Here is a 17094-nt window from a genome sequence, read left to right as displayed (position 1 = left end):
AACAACTAGCACTTTGGATCTTAAACAAACCAAACCAGCGACATGACCACCTCTCACATGATGCCTATTGACCGTGCTTTCTTCCTCCCTCTCCCCCTGGCTCGGGGTCAGGCTCTGACCCTGTCGAGCACTCAGACACCACCCCACATGAAGGGCACTGTATAAATGCAAGTAGTTGTGTTGTTTATCCGTTTTACATTATATCCTGTGAACCGCTTTGAGACGTCACAGTGACGTGATAAGGAGCTATAGCAAACGCAAGGGTTATTATTATTGTTTTGCAATATTAGGTAAGTCACAATTATGATAAATGGACTTTACTGGGAACCAACAATCCACCCAAATAATGTAAAACACCTCTCCAGAAATCCAGGTTTCAGCTGAAATGGACTGTCCCAGGCAGACATCTCCAATAAAGGTGAATTATAAGAATTGAACCCAAGTTTGTATGTTACAGATCAGAGTGTGATGGTTGCTGGTCACATCTCTTATTGTATGTTCACTGTTTAGTACAGTCATGAGCCAGGCTGGTTCCCAAAGGGTTTCAGATACATACCCACTGCACTCCTGCAACCTTAGTAAAGTCCAGTCAGGTTGAGTTATTATCAACAAAGGAGTTGCTTTTGAGCATTTAACTTTGTAACCTGAAGTACAAAAAAATACACCATTACCTGTATTTGCCTGGGCTCCCTCCCTCGCTCCCTTCCTCCCTCCCTCCTTCACTCGCCCCCTCACTCTCTCTCACATTCCCTCCGTCTCTCCCTCACAGGGCGGGGGCTGGGGAGAGGGGCTGAAAGAGATGCTCTGGGGGTTCTGGACACTAGATTAATTACATTTCTGAAAGCAATATGAATGTATGAATAGAGGCATTTGATCGGCAGTTAATCTTGCAATGATAGGACCTGATCAGCTATTTAAGAAGCTTGAAGCTGATTCTCTCTCCACTGCCTTCAAAAGTGTTTAACTATTTTTAATTGTATAATTAAGGATCTGAAGCACTTTGCACCATATTCACTTTTGCTGAATTTATTTCCAGATGGAAACAGTATTGATAAAGCCATTTTGCTCACAGCAGCAGCCCCACAAACAACTGTCACTGTAGTGACTGTCAGTGCGATTGACCTGGATGGTTTAATGTCCACGATAGCCAGCAAAACTCCCTTGACTTTTCCTAAAATATCGCAGGCTGTTTAATGCCCACCTGGTTGGCAGAGGATCTCTCTTAAATGTCCCCCTAAAGAACAGGCAGAGACTGATCCCCGGCACAGAAACAGTTTGTGCCTCAAGAGTGAACAAGTTTAACTCAGAAGTTTAACCCTCAGGCCACGCAGCTCGCCATTGAGAGCACTGTTTAGCGAGAGCCATCAGTGTAGACTTACTGAATAAATGGATTATATAGCACTGTATGGTTATGGGGCAACAGGAAGTGTCCCATATAGTCAGTAGCCAGTGGCACTCCGTCAGCAGCTGACGGGACAATCTCAGGCGACACTAATGGCAGCAACAAGAAAAAAAACATTGTTTCCTTTTTTTAAACACTTTTCGACCTGATTGTCGCAGGTTTGCGAGAACTTGTCAACTCACTCTTGCTTTGTGGAGTTGCTCTCTGTGGTTCACTTAGAATCGTACAACAGCAACTTGCAACACCAACACAGGCCCCTCACGCGGGGACGGTGTCCCAGAGCGCTTGACAGTGACGGAGCATGACGCCAAGCCAGGAGGAGGTGACCGTCAGCACGGTTGAATGGGAAGGTCTTCGGGCACGATCTGAAGTTGGGGAAGGGGCAAGGCGGAGGGGGGATAGAGGAAGAGTGTTCCAGAGTTTCGGGGCAGGCACAGAACCAGACAGAAGGTGGCCATTCGGCCCATCGTGCCTGTGCCGGCTCTTCGAAAGAGCTACCAACCAGCCTCACTCCCCCGCTCTTACCCCATAGCCCTGCACATTCTTCCTTTTTGAAGTACCTATCTAATTCCATTTTGAAAGCTACTATCGAATCTGCTTCCACCAGCCTTTGAGGCAGTGTATTCCAGACCGTGTGACCACATTCCACTTAAACTATAAGAGTAATGGGTAGGACAAGGGTACATATCTGTTATACTGAGGGCTTATGTACAAGGGGTTGGAATGTACTGATTTGGAACCAGTGAGTATGAGACACAAGTTGGCAAGAGCCGAGGCTTGGGGACCCCAGTGTGCATTGGGATCGTTTAACCAGCTACACCAGCTAGCTTGCCATTGAGAGCACTATTTGGGAAGCTCGCCACTCTTTGTCTGGCTACGACCTCCCAGTCTGTCAGGGCTCTGGCTTGCAGGGTTAACAGGAGCTGAGTGAGAGCAACAACAACAACTTGCACTTATGTAGCGCCCTCCATGCAGGGTAGTGTCTCAGAGCGCTTAACGGTGACTATCTGCCTCTCCAAATCTCGACTGACTATTTCTGCCCCTCTCTCTTGCTTTCTCTCCGCTCTCACTCTGCTCCCTCTCCAGCCCTGTGCAGTACCTATTTCAGGTCCCTCACTAATTCTCGCTTCCAGCATGACACAGGTTCGTGAATAAACATGTTGCTCATTGAGATTCACGTGCTCGTATGTCAGACTTGCACCGCACTAACTTTAGTTCCTGATCTCAATGTACTATGGCTGGACAGGCTAAACCTGGTCACGCAAACATTAGGGCACTTGCCTGTAAATGTCTGAAGCACCCAAATCAAAGTCCCTCTTGAATCTGGTGCCATGATGCTCGTCAACTGTTATATTTGGCAAGTTCTATCCCTCAGGAACACGTCTGGACAAGAAACTCTCCCCAACACACAACACAGCTAAAGAACTCCCCGATAGCCTCTTCTGGCACTACTCCTATGCACCTAAACTGTTAGTATGCAAAGCCAGTTTGCAGAAGCATGAACTCTGCAATAATTCCGCAGCACAGAGGGGCTGCTGCCAACATCAGTCACTGCCTTTTCCCTGTGGTTCCCAGTGCATTGCCTACTGATGGATACTGACGATATGGTCAATAGCAGGTGCTACATCAGCTTTTACAGCTTGTGGGCAATGCAAATTATTTTCAAAGGCTTCACCTGTCTAAAAGTCCTGACGGGTAAGTGGTCCTAGCTGGACAAACAGCAGGAAAGCTTGTCAGATCGCGCACTCAACGACAGGCTATGTGGTTTTAGCTGGCTAGTCTTGGAACAGTTACCCCAGTGAACACTCTGGGGTCCCCAAGCCTTGGCTCTTGCCAACCTGCGCCTAATAGTTTTGGAATTAGGTAAGCAGGATGTGTCCTTCCAGAGAGAGAGAGAGAGCACATTCCCTCCCAACAATCTATATCTGGGATTTCCATGTATAGGTGGGATGCATGGAATTCTCAGTTTGGTTTGGATGCTCTCAAGCACGTTGATGGGTTTCCACATGTGTCAGACACCCGGGCAAAAAAAAATCTGTTAGACAAGCCTTTGATGCTATTCAAAACCTAGAATGCAGTAGATTTTCAAAACCTCTGATATCATCTTTCCAATCACCCTTGACAGACCTGTTTAAAGCCCCTTTAAGTTCACAACACTGGGAAGATTGCTCAGTACAGTGGCTTCAGTGTCCAGTGAGCTTTCAATGTGCCGAGGAAATGAAAGCAGGAGGCAGCTGGCCAGAAAAACTTATCTCAAGAAAGAACTCTAAAGCAGTAAATCCCTGGACATCAATTAAGATGAACATTGGGCTCTTGTGTGTAAATGTTTGGACAGTGAATGTATCCAGAAACCACTTGAGATAAGGGTCTCTCAGTGATGGGAAAGATACACAGTCAGGTCACAATGTTCACAACGGCTGTTGAGTTGTATTTTTCAGGGTTGGGCAGAGCCTGTGGTATTCCAGCAATGTCTGTTGCCGCCAGTTGTGGATTTGCCACCATGTGGCATTCCATTCCACAGACTCGAGACAATGGGTGTGATCTTCTCACGTCTACAAATCCCTTCACCCCCCGGCACCTCCCTACTTTCTGACCTGCTTTCTCCGCACTCCACTACCCACTGCCAACGCTCAGCTGGCTTTGGCCTCCTACTTGTCCCTCGTCAGCTCCCCTCCACCATCGGTGGCCCTGCTTTTAGCCAATGTGCTACAAAGCTTTGGACACTCTTCCCCCAATCTCTCCGCCTTGCCCACCCGACCTCCTTTGGATCACGACTGAAGATCTTGCTCTTCGACCGTACTTACGGATATCTCCTCCTTCTCTGTTAAGCAGTCCGAGACGTTGTCCCATGTCAAGGGCTCTATATAAATCAAGTTGTTGTTGTTGTTGTAAGCTGCTTTCTGGTCCCATCGGATTGCTTCTCTTGGGACAGCAAGAATTCTAAACTTTTGTCTTTTAAAAAAAATGTACGCGAAGAGGCGATGGTCTGAGCAGGAGAGAATGTCAGCTCAGGTTTGCGTGGTTGCAGTGCTGGGGAGGATAAACTTCCTGGCCTCAAACATCCCCCGGGAGAATCCTGTGCGGAGATGCTGTTTGCAGATGTGGCCCAGAGGCAGCCTATTTTTCTGAAGCAATAAAAGCGGATGCTTAAAATAATGGTGAAATTATATAAATCTGTTTTCTCAGAACTGGGCATGTGGCCCAGCTCAGCCTGTTACTGACTCTTAAAAGCTTTTCGAACTGCCCTCATGACTCTGCACTAAAACACAGTGTGTGTGGATAAGTGAGAGAGACAGCGTTTCGTAAATGTCACAGCTACTTCTAACTGTTAGAGACCAATCTTGGCTTCCCCAAGTAAAACATGCAGAGCACAACCCTGACTGTTGTGAGTTTCAGGTGAACATTCAAAGATCCCACAGCACTATTGGAAGAAAAGAGCAGGGAATTTCTCCTGTTGTCTTACCTCTAATTTCTCTCTCTCGCTCTCTCTCTCATCCGAATTCAACACAACTAATTGAAGTTGATCTTTCATCTCATTGCTGTGCATAACAACAACAACTTGGATTTATACGTATCCTTCACGATAGGGTAGCGTCCTTCACATCCCGGATCACTTTAGTGCATAAGTGACACAGATCAGCTTCTGCATGTGCAGCCTAACAGTTACTAAACTCATTGTTCTTGGAGCTGTTTGGACGTGAGCTTTAAGAGATGATTGCATCCAAGATGGCAATGTGATATCATGCAATAAGCAGTCAATAAGCCACCAGTGACTTCTCATTGCTTTTGTTAGTGTAGTTGGCAAGCGAGCGACTGAGCAAGTGTGTTCATGTGCTGCTGGCTTCATTGATGGGGATTGAGGGTTGGAGCCCGAGGTGATGCACAGCTGAGAAGCAACAAAACGTTTACAGCTGGAGAATAAACCCCCGGCTGAATTCCCACAATCTGGACATGTTGGGATATCAAATCCTCGCATTTGAACGCATTCTGCCCATCCATCCATTTGCAAATATGTTGAGCTTGTGTGGGAATGCTGCTGTGGATTAACAGTTCTTAAAACATCTTCAGTGTCTCCAGAGCCAGAAGAGTTTGCACAAGTTTCAAAATCCCCCGTGTTTGTCCTGGTGTTTATGCTGCAGTGATTGAATTATACGGATCAACTTGAGAAAGGCTGAATCCCATTCCAAACAGCCTCTTTTGGACTCTGATTTTAGCTTGGGATCGTGTTCTTCATCTATAAATACAGTCAGTGGCTATGTCGGCTCTGAAAGTGCTGGAGGCTAAGATTGTAATTCTGGGAGAGAAGCATTCGGTAGTGTTGTGGAGCAGGATTTATATTTCCCACCTCCCCTCACTTTCAATCGGACAGAGAAATATTCCCAGTTATTGGGTTGCGTGTGTTTGTGATTAGCTCTGTAATAACATTGCAAAATCGGTTCACCTTCCCAGATGGCTTACACAGCATTTCTCCACGACTATTTGTGGGACGCTGCTGTGCGCAATTGGCTGCCGCGTTTCGCCCACAAAATATAGAGTCGACCCACTTTACGGTGTATTCTGTGAAGCGCATTGAGACATCTCAACGACATGATGAGGGGATATATCAAGTGCAAGGATTATTATTGTCATCTCCGAACAACAACACTCGAGAGGCATTTTTGCAAGTCTCTTTTTTTCAAAAAACACAAGCATTTTTACCACAATATACAGTCGCTGGCACAGAGTCCCAACAGCTGGGAACCATTCGGACACAAGACAATTTGCCTTTTCTTTTCCTGAGACAAGGTCTTAGAGTCCGAATCTACCAGAGCAGATTCTATAACATAGAAATGCTCTGCTCGTGAGGTCACACTGCTTTTCTTCAAAGAGACAGTAGTGCGCAGTTAATGAGAGGCCCTTCAGAAAAGGTTAGGGCTCCTCTGGACAGTGAACTGAAGCTCTCTCTGTTGCCACAACAATACTGTGCCCAGCACTGCATTCATTAATTTCTGAGTTGAACAGGAATTGAGACACATTTTTTAAATTTTTGGGGCATTAGTGGTGTAGTGGGTGTGTGTAACTGGTTTCTGGATGAAGTTAAGAGAATCGCTGCTTTGACAAGTTCATGTGCGTGCATGTGCATGTGTGCGTGTGCGTGTGTGTCTCTATGTGTTTGTCTGGGTGTCTCTATGTGTCTGTGTGTGTCTCTGTTTATTGCTTCCTGCAGCAGTTACACTCATTTTATTGCACAGCTCGTGACCACAGCCAAGTGCTGACACATTGATGCACTGCCATCCTTTCATCTATAGCCCCATCTGCTGGATATGGGGTGAAGATTGATGTTTCACAACCGATTTCTGTATCAACATTTCTTAATGCACAACATTTGCTATGAAGTATCTTCATTTTGCACCTATTCTGATATGAACTGCACCCCTACATCTTGTGCCAAACTTAAGAAAAACTTTTTCAATTGTGATATTTCGCTATAATGACATTCCTCTTGATTCCGTTGCAGTGTACTACAGGGTGCTGGTCAACTTCACAAAGTCAATTGAATACGACGATGAATTGGAGGACTTCAACTCTGAGCGGTTCACGGAAGTGTCTGAAGCAATCATTGACACTGTGAGTATGGTTGGTTTAGTAACTGTTGTTGCACTGATGTCCAAACCCAGGGCATTAATTACTGCTAAAACTGAGAAAAGGAGGCATTTCCACACAGAGGGGTCAACTTGGCTCCTCTGGTTGCACTGGGTCAGAAGTTCGTGGGTTTAAACCCCACATTGGGACTTGGAGTTCACAGTCTAGGCTGACTGGCAGTCCAGTGCAGTGGTGGTGTGGGGTTTGGGAGGGGCGGGCGGGCTGGGGGTGGGGAGCGCTGCATTTACAGAGATGCTATCTCTTTGGGAACCAATCTTCCAAGTGCCATGACTAATCCCGACACTATTAGGAAACAGAATGGAGTTTCTCTATGCTGCCCTGCCCAACAATCCTCCAGTTAAATTGGCCATTGATGCCCGTTTTGTAGGACTGTGTGTAAAATGGCCGCTGTAGTTGTGTAATCAACAGTTACTGCACTCAACAGTAGTTACTATGAAGTGCTTAGAGGTTTTCAACGTGACAGGGAGCTATCAACATGCAAGTTCCTCTTCAAATTGGCCGCGGTGGAGGAAGTGTGGCTCACAAAGCAGTGCAAACAGAGGCCATTGTTGTTCTGTGATTTTCCTCAGTTCTGGTGCTCGGCACAAGCTTGGGTTCTGGTCCTTTTTTGCAGGTTTTTAGAAGGTGGTGTCACGGCCACAGTAATGAACCCCTCACTAAACGGCTCCCACCTCACAACAAACACTTGTCAGGTCTACTCTTGTGTTTGGTTGTAGTTAATAATAATACAATAATCCTTGCATTTGATATAGCGCCTTATCGCGTCTTCGAGATGTCTCAAAGCGCTTCACGGAATATACGGTAAAGTGAATTGACTGTATATTTGTGGTCATAGTTAAAGAGAAAAACTCCACCTGGGTCGAGATTTGCTCTGATCATGTAGCAATTCGGAGCGTCCAAAATATGACCAATTGTCGAAACGAGACGTCTCGTCTCAGGCTTGAGATGTCTCAACGACGTGATAGGGTGCTATATCAAGTGCAAGGATAATTATAATTCATTCTTAACTGTGACGTCGGTATCCTGTAGTTTCTTCATTTAATAATAATGACAATATAATAATCCTTGCATTTGATATAGCGCCCTATCACGTCTTCGAGATATCTCAATGCGCTTCACAGAATATACTGTAAAGTGATTTGACTGTATATTTTGTGGCCGAAATTTACATTTGAAAATATTAAAATTTACATTTAAGAAATCTAAATTTACTTACCAGAAATCTGGCTTAAAAGTTAAGGCTCCAACAAATAATTTGCTAATTCTGTCGCTCTTATAGATGCTACATAAATTGAGCAAATCTGGACTCGAGCAGAGATTTTTCCCCAAGTGTTTTTAAACCATATGAATATTAAACAAAGACTTCTCTTCTATTACAGCTGGAGTCGCAGTTCATCAGGATCCCAGGAGAACAAACAGTGACTGTAGTATTGATCGAGTGAGTGCCAATTTATCAATCTCTCACTGATCTGAAATGTCTACCAGGTCCCCTTATCTTTACCAGATATGAAGGGTTTCAGTTATGCAGAGACTGGAGAGGTTAGCGGTTTACTTACTATTACAACTGAGATTAAGGGGGTGAACTCCTAAAGATCTTCAAGATTATGAAGGATTATAACGGTAAGTTTGCTTCTCTCGGTCAGTGAATCAGTAAATGAGAGGGTCTGAGCCTATGAAGATGACAAAAGAGATTAAAGCAAAGAGGGAGATTAGAAGAAGAATCCTTACAGAGGGGTTGGATGGCTGGAATGTGGATTCTGTCACAATAAGCAACTCTTTTAAAAGGGAACCCTCAGCAGGTCAGGCAGCATCTATGGAGAGAAGCAAGTGGGTTAACATTTCAGTTCGAGACGAAAGGTCATCGACCTGAAATGGTTTATAAGGGAATTAGATGTTTGAAAAAGAGAAATATTAAAGATTATGGTGGGACAGTGGGATGAGACTGGGTGCAGATGAACACTACAGTGTAGACTTGATGAGCTCAGTGTCCTGTTTCTGTTTGTAACATTCTATGAAAGAGAAAGTAACAGACACGACTCAAATGAATTTCAATGTGGAGAAATGTGAGGTAATGCATTTTGGTAGAAAGAATGAGGGGCGGCAATATAGGCTACAATCTTAAGGGAGAGTGAAGGAACAGAGAGACCTGGGGGTCAGGTAAATGAATCCTTGAAGGTGGCAGGACAGGTAGATACAGGGCATATGGGACACTGGGCTTTATAAATAGGGGCATAGAGTAGAGTCAGGAGGTTATATAAACACTGGTTAGGCCTCAGTTAGAATACTGTGCCCAGTTCTGGGCACCACACTACAGGAAGGATGTTAAGGCATTGCAAAGTGTGCAGAGGAGATTTACAAGAATGGTACCAGGAATGAGGGACCGTGATGATGAGGAAAGGCTGGAGAGGTTAGGATTATTCTCATTGGAGCAGAGAAGGTTACGAGGACCTATAGAGGTCTTCAAAATCATGAGGGAATTTGATGGGTTAGAAAGGGAAAAACTGTTTCCACTGGTGGGTGTGTCGGTGACTCGAGGTCACAGATTCAAAATAGTCTCTAAAAGAAGCCGAGGGGAGAAGAAATGTTTTCACGCAGCGAGTTGTTCGAATCTGGAACGATTGCCTGAAGGGGCGGTGGAGGCCGATTCGATAACTACTTTTAAAAACGCGATGGACGGGTATTTGAGGAGGACGGGTCTGCGGGTTATGGGGAAAGGGCTGGGAGTGGGATTGACATTAATTGCTCTTTTCAAAGAGCCGCACAGACTCGATGGGCTGAATGGCTTCTTTTTGTGCTGTACGATTCTATGATTCTATGATTCTATGAAATGTGAAGGCACAAGTGAGTTTCCATTGGCAAAAAGGAAGCACAAATCATTTTCCACATGGAATTCCCTGTGGGAGTGGAAGAGGCTATTTGTTTCCCCAACTTGACCACCTTGTGTGGTTTTCTGCATTCCCTGGTAAGGGACTGAATAGTCAGAACAAGGGAGAGATGTAGTTAGGATATTGGGGGTGGGGGGTGGGGGGGGGAGATGGAATGGAGGGAATTATCCTGGGAGTGAGTCCTGGGAGTAAGTTTAATGAGTTTCTGTGCCTTTCTATGTATCTAAATGTACTGTAATTGGTTTTAAGGACAACCGATCTTTCCATCTGTCTCTTCAGTATCTCAACATTTTTTCAAGCAGTTTTTGGTGCCTGAGGTGGCTTTAAATATTCTTGGTTAATGAATTCTTTGGTTCGTATGATTCTTGTGCCTCTGCCTTACATTAGTCTTCATGATTGATGGTAGATTTCGTGAGATGTGCTGTATAAAAAATGCAGCATTGTGAGACTCGAACGAGGATTAATTAATTAAATAAACAATTGACCTGGTGATTAATGATTCACACTCCCCCAAGCCTCCAGCCCTCTTGATTCCAACCGTTTAATTGTCCAGGCCTTGGGACGTGCTTCTGATGTGAAAGGCGCTGTATAAATGTCATTTGTTGTTGGTGGTCGTGATGGAGAGCTGAGAGCTGGTGCTGTTTGACTCCCCAGGAAAGTGGGCGAGGACATCATTGTGCAGCTGGACGTAGGGTCCGAAGGCAACAACAATGACCAAGAGATTGAGGACGTGGTGTACTCGATGGCGAGGAGTGGCTCCTTTGGTCCTTACCAGTCATCAACCAGCGGCTTTCTGTTCCGGCGTCTGGGAACAGGTATGGAAAATCGCTTCCTGCCTTCTTTAATGTGGGATTGATTCTCTGTGATATTATTATGAGCATTAGTATTATGTGTTACCAGAGGACAAAAGGCTTCTTTTTGAGTTAAATTTGAATTAAGATGGCTTTTAATTAGAGAAATGGTCAGAGTTGCGTTAGATGCAATTCAACATTGTCAGAGCACCATCGTTCAGGTGAGGCTAAGGCTATGTCTCTATCTGCCTGTTCAAGTCCCACAACACTATTGGTAAAAGAAAGAGAGTTTCTCCTGATGTTTTGGCCAATAATATTCCAGACTAATCGATCATTCACCTTATCGCTGAAGGAAAAACAGCTTATAATAATAATAATCCTTGCATTTGATATAGTGCTTTTCACGTCGGGAGGACGTCCCAAAGCGCTTCACAGAACACACTGTAAAGTGAATTGACTGTATATTTGTGGGCGAACGCAGCAGCCAATTGCACACAGCAATGTCCCACAAACAGTCGTAGATTGAATATGACCAATTTATTATTGTTTTTGGTTTTGGAGGATTATTATTAGGCTCTGTGTGGAGTAAGGAAACTTGCCCAAGGTTTCACCCTCTGCCTGGAATTGAATCCAGGTGTCTCACTTGCAAAGCGAGTGCTCTAACCACTGAGCTACAGGACAAACACAGAAGCTACAGCTTCTGTGTTTGTCTACAAATTACTTTTGGTGACTTTGACATATTGCAACATAGGCTGCTATAAACATGCAAATTCTTTTACTTTATGTTCATATTAGTCTGTGTTAATGATTTACTTTCAGTCATTCTCAGTATTTAAATTATTCTGCTGTCATTTGGTTAGTATGGAAATAGAGAAGACTTTGGTCTGGCACAAAGCACTGAGGTTAAAGACATTCGGAGGTACAGGGAAAGAGATGATGTGGAGGGTGGAGAGGTCACTCAGCCGTATCACTTTGACACCATAAAGATATCACAAACTTGCAGCTGCTGTTCCAAACACAGTGCCTTCCAAGTCATTCATTTCTCTACCGTACTCTTATCCTCCCCACTCCACAACCCGCTGCCTCCGCTCGCCTGGCTCTGGCCTCCCGTTTGTCTCTCGTCCCCTCCTCTCCACCATCAGCGGCCGCGCTTTCAGCAACAACCCCCCAAAGCTTTGGAAATCTCTCCCTCAATCCCTCCATCTTGCCCTCTCCTTCCCCACTTGTAGATCACGACTGAAGACCTTCGTCTTTGACCGTGCTTACAGTCACCTCCTCCCTCCCCCGTCTCGGTGTCAGGCTCCGCCACTGTTAAGCGCTCCAAGACACCGCTCCGCATGTGTAAAAAGTTTTTGTTGTTGAAAGTAGCCTGGAACCTTACCCTGCCTCGGGCAGTCAGTCACTTCACACTAAGTTGGTACGCATTCCCACATCAGCAATGTGAAGTGTTTTGAGATGTCCTCCTGAAGTGAAAGGCGTTATATAAGTTGCATTGTAATGTTGTAAGTTAATCGACACAAGGACACGGGGAAAGTGCCATCAAGGGATGCTTCCTGCTTCCTACTGTGTGCAAGCCCAGAGGGTCAGACAGTGAGAGGACATTAGTGTCCATCCACACAGCTGGGAAGTCCGATCAATTGGAAAAAAAAGTGATAAATTGAGATAGTAACAACAAATTGAATTTATATAGCGCCTTTCATGCTGGGAGGATGTCCCCAGGTGCTTTATAAATGCAAGGGTTTGCACCCGCGCTGGGGGTTGGAATCAAGAGGGGTGGTGGGCGACGGGGATGGGAGGATGATCGAAAGCACGGTCAAAGAGGCGAGGGGCCTTGAAAGAGGCGAGGGAGAGGGCGAGGCAGAGGGGCTCCAGGATGGAGTTCTAGAAGGTGGGGCAGGGAGGCAGAAGGCTTGACCACCGATGGTGGAGCAGGTAGGGTGGTGGAGTGGAGCAGGCTAGTGCCTGCTGAGCGGAGGGAGTGGGAACGTTGAGAAGGTGGCAGTGGCACAGACAGATGCACCGATTTACAGGTGTACAGATTTCTGTTTGTCTCGCCTTGTATGTTCAACGTTCTCTGGTTCTGACTTTATTTTTGCTGTTTTACTTTCAGTGGATGAGGATCAGGAGGGTCAGTGCCAGAGCACGGAGTTTACCTGCAAGTCTGGAGACTGCATCCCCATTGCCTATTTCTGTGATGATCAGCCTGACTGCCTTGACATGTCTGATGAGGATGAGTGCGGTGAGACCTTTTGCCCAGCCCGAGTTAGGCTTTACTGCACAGACTGACGGGCGCATTTCCCAACATCATTCCATTCACTATTAACTACAAGTTAATACAACCTCTGGAACTCCAGCCCAGAGCCCCGCCTCCTCTCCCCCTCGCTCGCCTCCTTCAAACCCGTTTCAACACCTTCCTTTTTCGCCCGTGACTTCATTCATCCACTCTCCACCCCCTCCGGCCCCCCACCACCACTTGCCCTCCACCCCTCTCTGATCCCAACCCGCATCTCGGGTGCAAATCCCTCATTGTCTGGCGCCTTGGGATGTCCTTGCAACAATGAAAAGTGCTGTATAAATACAATTAGTTGTTGTTGGTGACACATCATGTAGGTTCTGTCTCTTGTCCAATTGGGGCATAACTGAAGGCTCCCCCCTTCCCCCCGCACCATACTTGTTATGTTAACTCCGGCCTCCTGTCTGTCCTTCGTTCCCTCCGCTGCACTATCGGTATCTGTGCCTTCAGCCACTACGCCCTGAAACTCTCTGACTCTCTCCCTCAATCCCTCCGCCTCCCCCTCACCCCTTTTCAAATCCCTCTTAAAGACCTTCCTTTTTGATTGTGCCTATGGTCACCTCCTCCCTCTCTCTCCTTCTGGCTCGGGGTCAGACTCCGCCAGTGTCAGGCACTCTGTGACGCTATCCCACGTGAAGGGCGCTATATAAATGCCAGTTGTTGCTGTTTTTAAAGAAAAGCCAGTTACAGATTAGCTTCTGTGAGCAACATTCACTGTATTTCTGGGAACTCTCAGCAGGTCAAGCAGCATCTATGGAGAAAAGAAAGCGAAGAAGAGTCCTGGACCTGCATCTGCAGTATTTTGCGTTTTATTCACTTTATTTCTGATCCATTTCATTCCTTTAAAGTGCTTTGAGATGTTTCTTTGTTGAGAACAGGCGTGGGCTGATTGGACATTTTGGTGGCGTTGAAAATAATTTCTCTCCGCAAAGACGTTTGAATTTTACTCTTTTTATTTTTTTTTCCCCTATTCGACGTGTTGTCTTTTTTAACACGATCACTGGCACAGGAACGACCCCGTACAGAGTGGGGATGTCGACGATCAGGCCAGCCGTTCCTACCGCCAGACCCATTCCCACCCGCACACAACTCCGCACCACCCCTGCCACGCAGACAAGGACCCTCACCCCGCGGCTTCCTGTCATGGCACCCACCACGGATCGGGCTTTGCCTCTGAGGCCCTGCTCCACAGACCAGGCCGTGTGCCAGAACGGCCAGTGCATCCCCAGGGATTACTTGTGCGACGGTGAGAAGGATTGTGAGGACGGCAGCGATGAACTGGACTGCGGTGAGTTTCTGCCATTTGCCTTTCATGAGGTTGAGGATCCGGTTGAAATGAAGTGAGGTTTTTACAGAATAATTTTCTCAAGATTTATTCTCCGATACATCTCCTCTTCACCCACAAAATACACAGTCAACTCGCTTTATGGTATATTCCGTGAAGCACTTTGAGACGGCTTGAAGGCCTGATAAGTCGATGTATCAGATGCAAATTATTATGATTGTTATTCTGCTCTATTCAAAATAACAATAAAAGGAAATTGTTATATTTGTACAGGGTGTCCACTAAGTCCTGTGACCCCCCCCACCCCACCCCCGGGTATTTTTTTCTACACTGACCAACAACTGAAACGTGGAAGAATGATGACAGTTGTACATAGAACCACAACAGCTTGTATTTATTTATACAGCACCCTTCACCCGGGGTAGTGTCCCGGAAAACTTCACAGGGTGGAGTCTGGCAACGAGCCAGGGGGAAAGGGGAGGGGGGAGGTGACCGTAAGCACGATCAAAACGATTAAGCAGGTCGGATAGGTAGGGAGGTGAGAGGGAATGAAGTGATTTGAAAGCCAGTGAACGGGTCTTGAAATCGATCTGTTCGGTGATTGGGAGCCAGTGGAGCCCGGCAAGGGCTGGGGTGATGGGGGGACAGAGTTTCTTTCGTGCAGGTGAGAATCCAGGTGGCGGAGTTTTGAATTAATTGGGTTTAGTGTATGGTGGAGCTGGGGAGACTAGTGAGGAGGGCATTGAGATTGTCCAGCAGGGAAGTGCCGAAGATCTGGACGAGGGTTTCAGCTGCGTCAGTTGTGAGTTCCGGACGGAGGTGGGCAATGTGACGGAGGTGAGAAAAACACAGCCCTGGTCAGGGAACGGATGTGGGGTAGAAAGGAAAGCTGGGGATCGAACCTGATGCTTAAGTTGCGTATGGGTTCACAGAGTCTGAGGGAGAGTCCGGGGAGGTTGAGGAGTTCAGACCCGTAGGAGAGAAGATGTTGACAGGAGCCAAAGATTATAGCTTGTGACTTGCCAACATTCAGCTGCAGGAAATTTGTGTTCATCCAGGCTGTGATGTCCGTCAGATAAGCTGAGAGGATATCAGTGGACTAGGAGTTGCACTGGTGGATGAGAAGTAGATTTGTGTGTCATCCGCTTACATGTGGAAGTTGACTCTTATGTCTGTGGGTGACATTGCTGAGAGAGAGCATGTAGATAAGGAACAGAAGGGGGCCAAGGATGGAGCCTTGGGGTACCCTGCAAGTGACCAGGCAGGGGTGAGAGGGAAATTCTTTGGTTGAGAAGAAGTGCTGGTGATTTGTACTAAATTGTATTCACTTACAAGTGTTTAACTGTATTTAGACTTCCAGAGGAAGAGGATGGGTGTGTGTGAGCGACATCATTTTCATGGCAGATAATAATCCATCATCTTGTTCTGTACGACATCTTCCGTAACATGGATAGAGTGACGAGCGAGTCACTGGGATCAGGATAGAGTGACGAGCGAGTCACTGGGATCAGGATAGAGTGACGAGCGAGTCACTGGGATCAGGATAGAGTGACGAGCGAGTCACTGGGATCAGGATAGAGTGACGAGCGAGTCACTGGGATCAGGATAGAGTGACGAGCGAGTCACTGGGATCAGGATAGAGTGACGAGCGAGTCACTGGGATCAGGCTAGAGTGACGAGCGAGTCACTGGGATCAGGATAGAGTGACGAGCGAGTCACTGGGATCAGGATAGAGTGACGAGCGAGTCACTGGGATCAGGATAGAGTGACGAGCGAGTCACTGGGATTAGGAATCGTTTCACTCGACTCGTTTGCAACAGAAAATAAAAATTAATTGTAAGAAAAAAAGCGGGTGGGGGGGTGTGTCGAGAGAGGTTGGGGGGGGTAACAGGACTATAAACACCCTGTTGATACATTGATCACATTGATCAGTAGGTGGAGGGGAGGGGATTAGTGAGTGTCGTTGGCTCTCCTGTCATGGGAGGGGGCAGACTGCTGTTGTTGTTGGGTGAGATTGGGTAGGTTTGGGTTCTTATGGTCTTCGCCATGTCCCCCACTGCAGGGCCTGAGCCTAGTGGACCTGGTGTCTGGGCTGATTGATGAAAAGTGCCCTATTCTATTTGACGATTGGCCAAAGCTTCACCCGCAGATAGAATCAAAGTAACTTATTGGATTAAGTGTTTTGAGATGCCTGATATGATGAGGTGCGAGGTGAAAAAAAGGGGATTATTATAATTTTTCTTCACTTTAACCTAACCACTTGATAACAATAATAATCCTTGCATTTGATACAGGGCCTTATCACGTTGTCGAGACGTCTCAAAGCGCTTCACAGGACACACTGTAAAGTGCAGTGACTGTGTATTTTCTGTTGAGATCGTATCTGAAAACGAGAGTTCAGGCGATTGTTTGCTGCCGTGTCGATGCCGTGTGCCCGCGCTCACCGCTCCTCCTTTTCCAGGAACCCAATCGCCGTGTGAGCCCAACGAGTTCAAGTGCAGAAACGGGCACTGCGCGCTGAAGCTGTGGCGCTGCGATGGCGATACCGACTGCGCGGATGGCTCGGATGAGGAATATTGCCGTAAGTCAGCCATTGCTGCCATTGTTACCGGCAGCCATCACTGCTCCTCAGCAATGGGAATGCTCCAGGAACCATCTGCTCCCATTTCCATTCCAACAATCTGGCTCTGGGGTTTCCTTGTGTAGGTGCATGTGTGGAATTCTAGGTACCAATAAGAGCTTTCAATAATCCTGCATTCATGAGGTAAATAGTCATCCAGGGAAGACCAGGCGGA

The 17094-nt window shown here is 46.5% G+C and overlaps 1 protein-coding gene across 1 annotated transcript in view; it reads left to right on the top strand.

Annotated features, from left to right (window-relative positions):
- hspg2 (heparan sulfate proteoglycan 2) overlaps positions 1-17094 on the top strand; it is a 197386-nt gene that overhangs the window by 66031 nt on the left and 114261 nt on the right. The window contains exons 4-9 of the mRNA XM_042343774.1: positions 6900-7009; positions 8425-8483; positions 10585-10745; positions 12832-12960; positions 14024-14302; positions 16761-16880. Coding sequence (XP_042199708.1) covers positions 6900-7009; positions 8425-8483; positions 10585-10745; positions 12832-12960; positions 14024-14302; positions 16761-16880 — 858 coding nt within the window. The remainder of the gene's footprint in view (positions 1-6899; positions 7010-8424; positions 8484-10584; positions 10746-12831; positions 12961-14023; positions 14303-16760; positions 16881-17094) is intronic.

The sequence above is a fragment of the Callorhinchus milii genome, unplaced genomic scaffold (assembly GCF_018977255.1).
Source record: "Callorhinchus milii isolate IMCB2004 unplaced genomic scaffold, IMCB_Cmil_1.0 Scaffold24, whole genome shotgun sequence".
Taxonomy (NCBI): Eukaryota; Metazoa; Chordata; class Chondrichthyes; order Chimaeriformes; family Callorhinchidae; genus Callorhinchus; species Callorhinchus milii.
Note: the sequence above shows the minus strand (reverse complement) of the source record. Positions and strands in the feature narration are given on the sequence as shown.